General features: G+C 33.7%; 1 protein-coding gene across 1 annotated transcript; it reads left to right on the top strand.

Annotated features, from left to right (window-relative positions):
* Positions 1 to 297: 297 nt before the first annotated feature.
* Positions 298 to 9601, top strand: LOC129896015 (uncharacterized). Its single transcript, XM_055971833.1, has 6 exons — positions 298 to 659; positions 1637 to 2125; positions 2349 to 2570; positions 2647 to 2713; positions 8276 to 8386; positions 8895 to 9601. The coding sequence occupies exons 1-6, from the start codon at positions 543 to 545 to the stop codon at positions 9260 to 9262; spliced, it is 1374 nt and encodes a 457-aa protein (XP_055827808.1). The 5' UTR covers positions 298 to 542; the 3' UTR covers positions 9263 to 9601.
* The last annotated feature ends 2825 nt before the right edge of the window (positions 9602 to 12426 follow it).

Raw genomic sequence — 12426 nt, forward strand, 5'->3', positions numbered from 1 at the left:
GTTAAATCGATTTTTTTAAAATTTATTGGGTATGAATTTGATGCTCAATTTGTTACCAAATATGAAGAAGATGACTATTTAAATTTTTTTCAGAAATTACAAAATTGATTTTTTTTATTTTTTTAACACCTAATTTCTTATGTGACATTAAGAAATGACATGAAATTCCACGTGTAATCGAGTTTATTACAAGTGTACTAATCAGAGGAAAAAATAGCTTAAAATATTATGTTCTAATATGTTTAAAAGTTTAATTGGCCAAGTGCAAGTGACAACGCCATGATCTCCTTTAAAAATTACTAATTTTTAGTCCCTCTCATATTTCAAAATTCATTGTAACATTTTAATTTTCACTCTCCACAGTTCACAACTCAGAGATCCACGAACTCCATTCTCCAACATTCTTTGGAACTCCAACAGATCCATCCATTCACCTTAAATTGAAATCTGTTGACCAACAAAGTAGAAAAAAATCAAGCAATGTGGGTGTCCAGTTGATGTGGGTTTCCTTTATAGCTAATGCAATCTCGAGTTGACCTCTAATGGAGTTTACAGAAGCTTATAAGCAAACTGGTTCTTATGCTTTCTCACCAAATGCTCGCTTTCTCGCTGTAGCCGTCGATTATCGCCTCGTGATTCGTGACGTTCTCTCACTCAAGGTCTTTTGCATTTTTACTAATTTTATAATCTTCAATGAATATTCTTACATAAATGAATGTTAATTGCCAATTTATTGGTTTTGGTTAAGTAGAAATTCCGCAAAATTTGGCAGTTCCAAACCTGTTAATTACGTTCTTGAAAAAATTATCTAAGACAACAGGGCAGCATTTTAATCTAATAACCCTATTGAACCAGTACATAAAGTCCAGAACTTGACCTTATCATCATGTTCATCACGCGGCTTTGGAAGAAGTTGTAGTGAATTAAGTTACCACATCATCTCAAAACTAAAGTTGTTAGCGATAGGATGTTCTTACTTATTTATTTTGTATGTGGAATACGTTCCTCAACGGGAGACTTGATTCATTTTCATTCTTTTAATGTCTGCTACAAGCTGATTACACAACAATGTGATATACTTTAAAGAGGGATGTTTCTGTTCGGTATTTCTCTTTAGACGTCCCATTCTCTGTCTTTTAACATTTGACATTGACACAACTAAAAGGAGAGGTCACAGCTTTATCTGTAATACCAACTAGATTTGAATGGTTTTATTGTCTCTAGATATGTGATATCAATTAAAAACTGCTCTTTATGTGTGAATAAGCACAAGGGACGTGAAGCTCACAAGATATTATATCAGTACTAAAGAAGACAACTAAGAAAAGAAAATCTGCCTTTATCATGTGCTAAAGTTTTCAGCGCTCACTAATTATTTATGTGTTATGCTCCTTAAATTGAACACTATCAACTTGATTGTACCCTATGTTGTTTTTTGATGCCTCAAAAGAACTCATAGCATGTTTTATGATATTTCTTGGAAGTCATGTCAAATGAGAGGTCAACAATGTACCAAGCCAGTGAATTAGCAATATGTGATAGTTATTCAAAAGAAAGAACTGTTTTACTCGATAAAATATGCAAGGTCGGTAGGTTGTGATCTCACTGTCATTTTATGTCAATTTTGGGTCTTCAGGTGGTGCAACTGTTTTCATGCCTGGACAAGATTACATACATTGAATGGGCCCCTGATTCCGAATATATACTTTGTGGTCTTTACAAGAAACCTATGATACAAGCATGGTCTTTGACACAACCTGAGTGGACATGTAAAATAGATGAAGGTCCTGCAGGAGTTGCTTATGCTAGGTGGAGTCCGGACAGTCGCCACATACTCACCACATCTGAATTTCAGCTACGGTTAACTGTTTGGTCACTGGTTAACACCGCATGCATACATGTTCAATGGCCAAAACATGGGTCTAAGGGGGTATCATTTACCAAGGATGGAAAGTTTGCTGCTATTTGCACCAGACGTGATTGCAAGGATTATGTTAATTTGCTATCTTGTCATACATGGGAGATAATGGGTGTTTTTGCTGTTGATACACTGGATTTGGCTGATGTTCAGTGGTCTGCAGATGATAGTGCTATAGTCATCTGGGATTCTCCTCTTGAGTACAAGGTAGTCACCATGGACTGTTTGTAGCTTCTCGTATAGATGTACTTTCCTCATTTCTGGGAGAACCTTCAAAAAATGTTCTGAAACTGATATTTTCTTCATCACTTAGAATGGTTATGTAAAATTAACTTTAATGTAAGAAATATGGAAAGGCTTTGAATGTTCTGTTATGTCATAATTTGTTGGCCTTTATCTAGGGGACTTCATTTGGTTCGGTTTTGTTTAGGTTCTGATCTATTCTCCAGATGGGAGGTGCCTGGCTAAGTATCAAGCATACGAGAGTGGACTAGGAGTAAAAACTGTTTCATGGTCACCTTGCAGCCAGTTTTTAGCAGTGGGAAGCTATGACCAGATGTTACGGGTTTTGAATCACCTGACGTGGAAAGTATTTGCAGAATTTGTGCACCCATCAGCTGTTAGAGGTCCTTGTTGTGCTGCTATTTTCAAGGTACCCAATCTTTTGTTTCTTTCCATATTTGCAGGACATTATAAAATATTTTGATCCTTTCCTTCTTTAATTTTAGGAAGTGGATGAGCAACTTGATATGTCAGAATTATCACTAGGTGATGATTTTGTCCAGTACAGTAACGGTAAGCACTAGAGTTCTTTTTGGCTATATTATTTTTATCTTACAAGGTTAAGCATATATGGTTTTTGTGCAACAAGCAGATTTTGATGATTTTTTTTTGGTTTAATCTCGTGGAAAATTTAAGAAACAAGTAAATGCCACTAATTATAGGACGTAAAATTTACTGAGGCAAAACTCTTGTGAAACAACCAAGTGAAATGACACATCATATTTGGCTGATTTCAAATGGTGCATATTATGCTGCCTCTGTAGAGTAAACCTGTTGTCTTCTGAAATAATACTGGACAAGTTAGTAGAGCATTATGTAACTTCTTTATGCATTTACTTGCACGTACAAAAGATGAAAGTAGCGGAAATGAGAATGTTGAGATGGATGTTTGAGCATACTACGAGAGATAGGATTAGGAACAAAGATATTCGGGATAAGGTAAGAGTGACCTCCATAGTGGACAAAATTAGGGAGGCGAAACTGAGATGGTTCAAGTATGTGAAGAGGAGATGCACAAATGCCTAGTGAGGAGATGTGAGAAGTTGACTATGGTGGGTCTGAGGAGAGGTAGAGGTAAGCCGAAGAAGTATTGGGGAGAGGTGATTAGACAAGACATGGTACATGTACAACTCACTGAGGACATGACCCTAAATAAGATGATATGGAGATCGAGAATTAGGGTAGAAGATTAATAAGTAGTCGAGTGTTGCTTAGATTCCCTTATCAATATTTTTATTACTGTGCAGATGCTTTGTCATGCTTTCTATAGTATTTTTCCATGACTTCTTCATTTATGTTATATCCTTTTCCGAAATGCTTTTTTATGTGTTTCATCAAGCCGATGGTCTATCGAAAACAACCTCTCTACCTCCTGGGTAGGGGTAAGGTTTGCATACACCAACTGTCCCTAGACCCCACTTTGTGAGATTACATTGGGTATGTTTTTGTTACTCTCCTATTAGCTTATTCTTTGATTTTATAAATACATGTTGTTTCCTTTGTTTCGGTTATTGTAGTATGTATTATTGCTATTGTTCTTTTCTTTGTTATTTTTTTGGGCTTCTTTTAGTACTATATTTCCTTTTTCTACTGTTTTTGATATGCTTTACTTGAGCCAAGGGTCTATTGGAAACAACCTCTCTACCCTCATAAGATGGTAAAAATGTGTACACACCACCCTCCCCTGAACCCATTTGTGGGATTACACTGGGTATTGTTGTTGTGCAGGGGAGAGGGGACGGGAAATCTTAGTAGTCCATTGGGGAAATGTGATTTTGATTTGCTCATTAGAAATTTTTTGTTGTTGATAAACTTAGGTATTTTATTCTCCCGTTGGTTCAATTTAATGTCATAGTATGAATCAACACAAAATTTAAGAAAAGACTCATGAATCACGTGGTTTAAAACATACCATAGCATTTGTATGCTATAAAACATTTGAAACCTGTGACCTTAACCAGGATATAATGTTTGTGTTATAAAATATTCTCATTAGGGGTAAGATGGAGAATGGTTATAAAGCTTCTCATTAGGGGTAAGATCGAAGTGTAAAGTTAACTTTAAATTTAAAAGTATCATTCATTTTGGAACGAACCAAAAAGAAAAATATGTTACATATTTGGAACGGGGTGGTAGTAAATAGTACCGAGGCACTTTAGAAGTACAAAAGGGAACTTCAGGTTCCTCTACATACTTACTACATCATAACATCCACAAACCAAAGGCAGTCTGGGTTGTCCTAAATATTAGACCTAGACCATGAATAGAAAGATTCTAGACACCTCTACTTTACAAAAGAAGAGCGTGTTGTATCCTTTCCTTGAAATAACTACTATTCATTTCCAACCCTATAGTCCACATGATGCATAATGGAGTAATCTTCCACGTTTGCTTCTTTACTCTTCTCAATTCTTCATCCATGCTAGCAAGATAGTAGAGTTTCTCATCTTAGGGCATCACCCAAAGAACTCCAAAGATAGTTAAGAAGAAATACCAAATCTACCAAATATATTGAATTAGCACCCAAGTGGGTGTGACCTAGTGCTCAATGAAGTGGGAAGAGAACTATAGGTCTCAGGTTCAAATTCCAAAGCAATAAACAGTAGGTGATTTCTTCCTATATGTCAAAGCCTTGTTAGATAGAGTTGCCCGCTATTTGAGCTAGTGGGAGTTAGCAAGTACCTGGTGGAATAGTCGAGGTGGCCGCAGCTCGTTTGCTTCTTTACTCTTCTCAATTCTTCATCCATGCTAGCAAGATAGTAGAGTTTCTCATCTTAGGGCATCACCCAAAGAACTCCAAAGATAGTTAAGAAGAAATACCAAATCTACCAAATATATTGAATTAGCACCCAAGTGGGTGTGACCTAGTGCTCAATGAAGTGGGAAGAGAACTATAGGTCTCAGGTTCAAATTCCAAAGCAATAAACAGTAGGTGATTTCTTCCTATATGTCAAAGCCTTGTTAGATAGAGTTGCCCGCTATTTGAGCTAGTGGGAGTTAGCAAGTACCTGGTGGAATAGTCGAGGTGGCCGCAGCTAGCCTAGACACCACCGTTATAAACAAAAGATGATCACTGGTTTTTGTTGCATCTTCAAGAACACCTGCCGCAAAGTGAATAGCCTCTTCTCTGTAATGCAACTTGAATTAAACAAGCTTTGCTGTAAACCCATCCAAAGCAAGCTGATTCAGGTGCTGCCTTTGTTCTCCATAACATCTTCCGAGGCCAATTATTCTCCCAGTTCATTGATTGTTTTTGCAGCAGTGAGTAGTATGTTTTTACAGTTCCTTGATTGTTTTATGCTCGTTTGGGATTTGAGGTTTGACCGTCAAGCTAATGACTCATTTTTCAATTCCCAACAAAGTTCAATTAATGCAATGCCTGTATCAACCTGGTCTAGATTTGTACGTTCGAATAAGGTGATGAAGAGAGAGAATTCCTTTTGAAGCAGTGTTATCAAAAGTAAAAAAGTTATGAGGTCTGTTGGGGCTTGAAGCGCAAATAAAGTGTGGGCTTTAATGAAAAAATGACACAAAGGGAGAAAAAATACAAATACATATGTTATCCAAGACTAATAATTATAAGCATGAGCGACAAATATATGAACAAAGAAATTGAATTTTTTTAATGAAAAGTGAAATATCAATTGTTTAGTGCCGTCTCTTCAGAAGAGGCTCATTGGCAAGGGAAAATATGCCTTAGAGCTTTGATAATGACACTACACCGCACATAAAGCTAGGTGGAGCACTCAACATGTTTTGAGCCTCGCTTCAGGACTTAAGCGCGCCTTTGACAACACTGTTTTGAAGCATTGTTATTGTCTTTCAAAGAGCTAAAGAAAGTAGATTTGCAAACTGAACATGCCAAGATTAACTTTTACCTTTAGCATGTATAACAAGTTGTCCTATTCTCTTATTGCAACTTTCGATCCTACGATTAAATTTTATTTGCTAGTTAACTGCAATTTCTCAAATAGTGGTGGAGTTAGGATTTTGAATGAGGGTCGGATGCCCCTTATGCAGAAGAGGAACAAAGGAAAATATCCCAAAGAACTCTAGGGAGAAATGTATGTTTAAATATAGGTTCTAGAGTGTAAACATTAAAGGGTTACTTACACTACACACCCCTGTACTATGGTTCAGTTATGGATAGACTCCTCTATATTAAAATCAAACACGTACACCCCTACTATAATGAAAATTCCAACACTTATACCCCCTATGATGTATATCCGTGATAAAATATATTTAAAATATAATTATTAAAGACAGACTAACATTATAAATAAGATGTTTCTTTAGTTACTTTTATGAAAATTTAAAATGAATATAAATTTTTTTAACAAGAACTCTTATTCATGTCTTTGATTGAAAAAAATAATTAATATTTTTTGAAATGTTTATTGCTCGAAACTCATGAATAGAAAAATGAACACAAGGTATATAACAAATACCAATTATTAGTAATAACTTTCTTGCATTCTAAATATGTAAGTTATTTGTAATTTTATTTAATTATAATATTTATTATATAGAAGTTTTTGGTTTATTCTTTCGCTTCAAAATTATCTTAAATATACTAGTTAGATGACGTTTCATTTGTGTAGGATTTCCATTATATAAAAGGTTTAATTTTTTTCAGAAAAGGGACAACATCATGGGGGTGTAAGTGCAGAATTTTCATAGTACATTGGATGTAGGTGTTTCATTTTAAAATATAGGGGTCTATTTATAATTGAGTCATAGTACAGGGGTGTTTAGTGTAGTTAAGCCAACATTAAAATGCAAAAATATTATTTGCTTTTGTTGTAGGACTAAAAAGAATAAACAAAGTGATCCTATCTAACAACTTAAGTTTTTTGGATTAGGTAGTTACATAATTCAATATAGTACTGGACAAAATATATGGTATGCGCCCCCGCAAACATACATTCTAAGTGTGAATCTTACTGTCATCCATCAATAATAGGTTTTCCACTTGCTTGGTTCATGAAAAAAGCCATGCCTCACACGTGGAGACGTTATGCAAACTTAAAGTAAATAAATAACAGCATTCCTTCTCTAACAACTTAGGCTTTTTAGATGAGATGGTCACACAATTTATTGATATTCACATTAGCTTATCTTTTGTACAATTGTAATTCTTTTATAAGGATGTGACAAAAAAAATTGTGTTAAGCACAATCAATGGTTATGTTAGCACTATATGTTGCTGTATTGTATAAACCTTTTCATTTTGATTACACCTTCAACATATGTTGTCTTTCTTTTACTTATTCAGGTTGGATTTTGATATCATGTCTCCAATTACATTTAGCTCAGTCTGGTTTCCAAAACAGTTAGATTGATGCTAGGTCTCAAGTCCATGTTTGGTTTCTGATTTTAGGGAACACCCAAACAGACCCAACTTTCTTTTTATATATAGATTTCCATATTTTCAAACTATTTTTGGCTTCTCTGCAGGTTGGACCTTGCAGCTTCACAGGCTCTTCCCTCTTTTCTCTTTCTCTTTTTGTCTTCTTTCCCCTTTGTTTAGGTCTAAATAGCCGGCTAGGTGTTTTTCATTTATGACTTTTTGGATTTTTGGAGATGAGATCTTTTTTACCCCCTCCAAAGGAGCTCCCACCCTTTTACTCCCGTGGTGACTCACTCACAACCTTAAGGTTGGAGGTGGAGGGTAGCTTACCACCCGAGCAACCCCTCTTGTCGAGAGATAAGATTAATAGCAGATAAAGATGATTAAGTTAACTCTTCTTATAATTATAACTATATATATATATATAGTTATATATATTAAAAGACTATCAATGTTACCCAAATCCAAATACAACAATTTCCAAAACTGGTTCTTCTAAAATCAAATCCAAACACGCATAATTGTTTCAAGAAACCAAAGCTAGAAGTAATTCTGCCACAATAATAAATGTAAATCTACTGCTGCAGACAAATTGTTCAAGCATTGTAGGTAGTCCTTTTCTAAGCGGCTCACTGGCAGAAATGGCAAGTTGATTGTGGATGTACTCAAAATTTCTGTTGTATTTTAATAGTTTCCTTTTAGCCAATTTATTCATTTTCCAGATAATGCTTCCGAGGCACATATTCAAGTCAGATACAATGTTTTGGAGGTACCTATCAATCTCCCTTCTCAGAAACCTCCTGCAGATAAGCCAAATCCCAAGCAAGGAATCAGTAAGTCTGGTTTAATTTTTTTATTAAGTGAGAAATTTCATCCCTATTTTTTGTCTTCCTATTCTTAATTGTTCTGATTATTTATGAATGTCACCCAAATATGGCAAATGTTTGATAAAGTTGAACGATTGAATATTCTTATAGGAGATATTGAACATTTATTATCGTTTGAATGACCACGTAGTTCTTCTTTTCCTTCTTGAAATTTCAAACCTTCATAGTAACATTTATTGACTTGAGCGATAAGTCTGATAATGCTCTAATTTCTGAATGATAACTGTTAGTTTTCTATTTGGTGAGAATCTGTTCGATCTCAAATTAGCTATCAGCCTAGCATCTTCATCATCAAGTATTAATGCAGAACCTTTCTGAATTTATAAATCTATGATCCGCAAGTAGAAGTTTCTTTTGGTTGGTTAATGTTCTATTGAATCTCCTTAAGAGAAACTACTCTTAAGGCTCACAAATGAGTGCCTTGTTAACTACAATATGTGAAACTTAATTGCAGGCCTGATGTCATGGAGCAGTGATAGTCAATATATTTGCACTCGCAATGATAGCATGCCTACTGTACTCTGGATATGGGACATAAACCATCTTGAGCTAGCTGCCATCTTAGTTCAAAAAGATCCCATCCGAGCTGCAGCCTGGGATCCCACATGTCCACGTTTGGTTTTATGTACTGGAAGCTCCCACTTGTACATGTGGACACCTTCAGGTGCTTATTGCATAAATGTTCCATTGCCTCAATTTGCGGTAATTGATCTAAAATGGAACTCCGATGGGAGCTGTCTTTTTCTCAAAGACAAGGAGTCATTCTGCTGTGCTTCTCCGGAGATACTGCAAGAATCCAGTGATTATAGCTCTGATGACTAATGCTTCAATCACACACATTATGAAACTTTATGGAGCTGAAATCTTTTGTTCATTACACCTCCCAAAAGTGAGTATCATTTGTCAAGGTGGCAGCTTAGCTTGCTTATTATTTTTCAGTTTGTACTATTGACATGGAAGAAGAGGTAATCTTAGGCTATGATAATCTTATTTATTTGCATTCTAATGGTGTATATTTGAGACCCAAAATAGTAGGACGGATTTTAGAATCCGGATTTGTAATGTTATCTCCAAGTAGAAAAGTCAAAAGGGGTCTCTAGAGAGTACCTTTGCTTTTGCTGGAGATCAAATTTAATGTACTAATACCTTTTTTCTAGCTAATGTGCAATGCCTGAAGCACAACTATTGCCAACTTGCAATGGAGCGTTTCATGCCATCTCAAAAACATAAAAGGTTTCTTTGCTCGCTTGCAGCGCCTTGACTCGAGTTTCAACTTGTAGGGTTGAGTGAGGTAACGAGATATCTAAAACTACCTCAACTTTTCATTCATCTATTATGATGGAAGATGGTGTAAAGAGCAGTTGGCTCGAAACAAGCCCCAGCTCACTGTTAGCTGAACAATTGAAGTTTGGGGCACCAGTTGGAAATGTTGACTTATCTGAAGTCTAACCATTTGAATTTTTTCACATGTGATCAAACTTCTCTATAACGGTTACGATATTTTATTATAAACGGTTTAATTTTTTCCAGAATTTATTTTTAATGTTATATTTTGCTTCTCTATAACAACATGCTATTGCTACCTATAACAATAATGACATTCATTATAGCAGTATACTCTTTGAAAAATTACGCCTTTATAACAGACATATTTTATAAGAAATATATTATGTATAAAATAAAATATTATATATTAATGATAATCATCATTAATGTCATGCATAGATATTTAAAAGGAAAAAAAATTATATTTAAATAATGCCAATCAACTTGCTGATCTTTGCACAAGAGATTATTGCGTAAGTCATTGTAGTGGAACAAAAAAAGAAAGGATGCAGAAGATGAATTCGAAAGTGTTGATGAAGAAACCATGAGAATCAAGAAAAAGTCAATTTCCATTCTTGTTCTTGTCAACCTACTTCTTTTCGTGTGAGATGGAAGAGTCAATTGTTAAGCTCTTAGACAACCTTCAAGAAAAAACTATTGAATATTCTTTTGTTAAAAGTTTCGATAAAAATCTCCATTAATTCAAGCGGTATATTGTCACTAAGAGATGAAATTTACAAAACAACCTACAATTATAGAATTCTTACGTCATATTTGAAATTTCTATATTTTTAATTAATTATTAAATGCATATGTTCCTTAGATTTTGATTCTTTTGTCAGTGCGATATAACTAGTTATGAATTTATTAGTAATATATCAGTCTTTTTAATTTTTAATTAATGAATTGTAACATCAATTGTAATGTTAAATTTAACAAATATTTTGTTTTCGTTTATAACATAAAATGTAAAAATAATAATAATTTTACATACTTTCACTTATAACAACTAAATGAGATCGAAATGTCAAATGTCAGTATACATATATAACACCACCTCACTATAGCAACAATGAAACTTGTTGACGAATGCTGCCCGATTTAGAGAGGTTTGACTATATCCTGTATTAGTCTCTTTAATGCTACTTTCTTGTTTCAATTTATTTGATTTGATTCAGAGTGTGACAATCAAATTAAAATTTTTCATACTAGAAATGTATTAGAGATCTAGCGTCACGCTCATTTCTTCAGGAGAATATAATAAGGCAAACTACCTATTTGTCCTAATTGTACACATGATTATACTATATCACTTTCAAGAAATATAGTTGAACTAAGCTTTACACTAGCTACATGTCTCTACTTATTTCATTTTAACATCTTTAAGATAACTTATTTTCTTTAGTTAGTGAAGCAAAATTTTCAAATATGTCACATTGGTGTCACCTACTTTATGAAATAACATTTAAGCAATAATACTAATTACTAAGTATGAAGGGTACGATATGGTTCAATTTTATAAACTTATTTTTAGTTTTATGTTTTGAAGAGATTTTTATATTCACATAAGAGATGAAAATAACCTACAATTTTTTTTACAAGGTCATTTTTTCTATTCAAATTGTAAAGGGAAATTTACAGAAAATCTCACTAGTTTAGGAGCTAATTACTTATATACACTCTAGTTTGCAATATTATGAATTTTATTAGATTTTAATGCGTCCGAATACATGTATATCGGAATACATGGGTCAAAATTATGTGTAATTTATTTTAGATACATTGAATCCAAGTGGGTTCGCATGTGTCTGGAATACATAGATAAATCTCGTTCGCCTCCCTTCTATTTCGCTCGCCATATAAATACATTTATCTAATGTGATTCACATATATCTGGGATATATGATTCTCTTGCTCGTCTCTCATCCTATTTTTAGTGTATCTGTTAGTAACAATACATGTGTCTAGATGTATCTTTTTTAATATATGATAAAAAACTCTTAATTAATGCTAAAATTTAATTTTTTTTTAATTAATGCTAAAATATATAATTATTTGAAAGTATAATAGAATGTATGTCTAATAAGTTACTTTCTCCCATGGTAAAAGGTTACGTTCGCCCATTCCCTTGCATGAATATTATATGAGTTTGTCCCTCTCAATGGCTCACAACAATTTAATACTCCCTCTATTTTCTTTTAAGTGACTTTTAACTTGACTTTTTGAGACACTATTAAAAAAGGTCTTAATTAAGTGAGTTGTTTTATGAAAAGACCTTTGAATAAACTAGACATTGGAGCCCAGCACGGCTCAATGTATGTTACTTCCTCCATTTCGTTTTAGTTATCATGATAAAGTTTTACATAATTTTAAAAAAAATATTAATTAGCAGCATTATTTGACTAATATATTCCTTGTTAATTTTTTAATCCTTATTTATTTACGTGCTTCTTAATTCTAGAATAATTAATGCTAAGAGCAAAGTTGAAAAAAGACAATTAATTCTCTCTTGATTGTTTAAATTGATAACTATTTTGGGACAAGTATTTTTAGTAAACATGATAACTAATATGGGAAGGAGAGAGTACTCAATTTGTCTCAATTTATGTGAAATAAATGAAATTTAGAGATTTTTTTTTATGATTTGTTAATATTTTAAA

This window comes from Solanum dulcamara, chromosome 7 (genome assembly GCF_947179165.1).
Source record: "Solanum dulcamara chromosome 7, daSolDulc1.2, whole genome shotgun sequence".
Classification (NCBI taxonomy): Eukaryota; Viridiplantae; Streptophyta; class Magnoliopsida; order Solanales; family Solanaceae; genus Solanum; species Solanum dulcamara.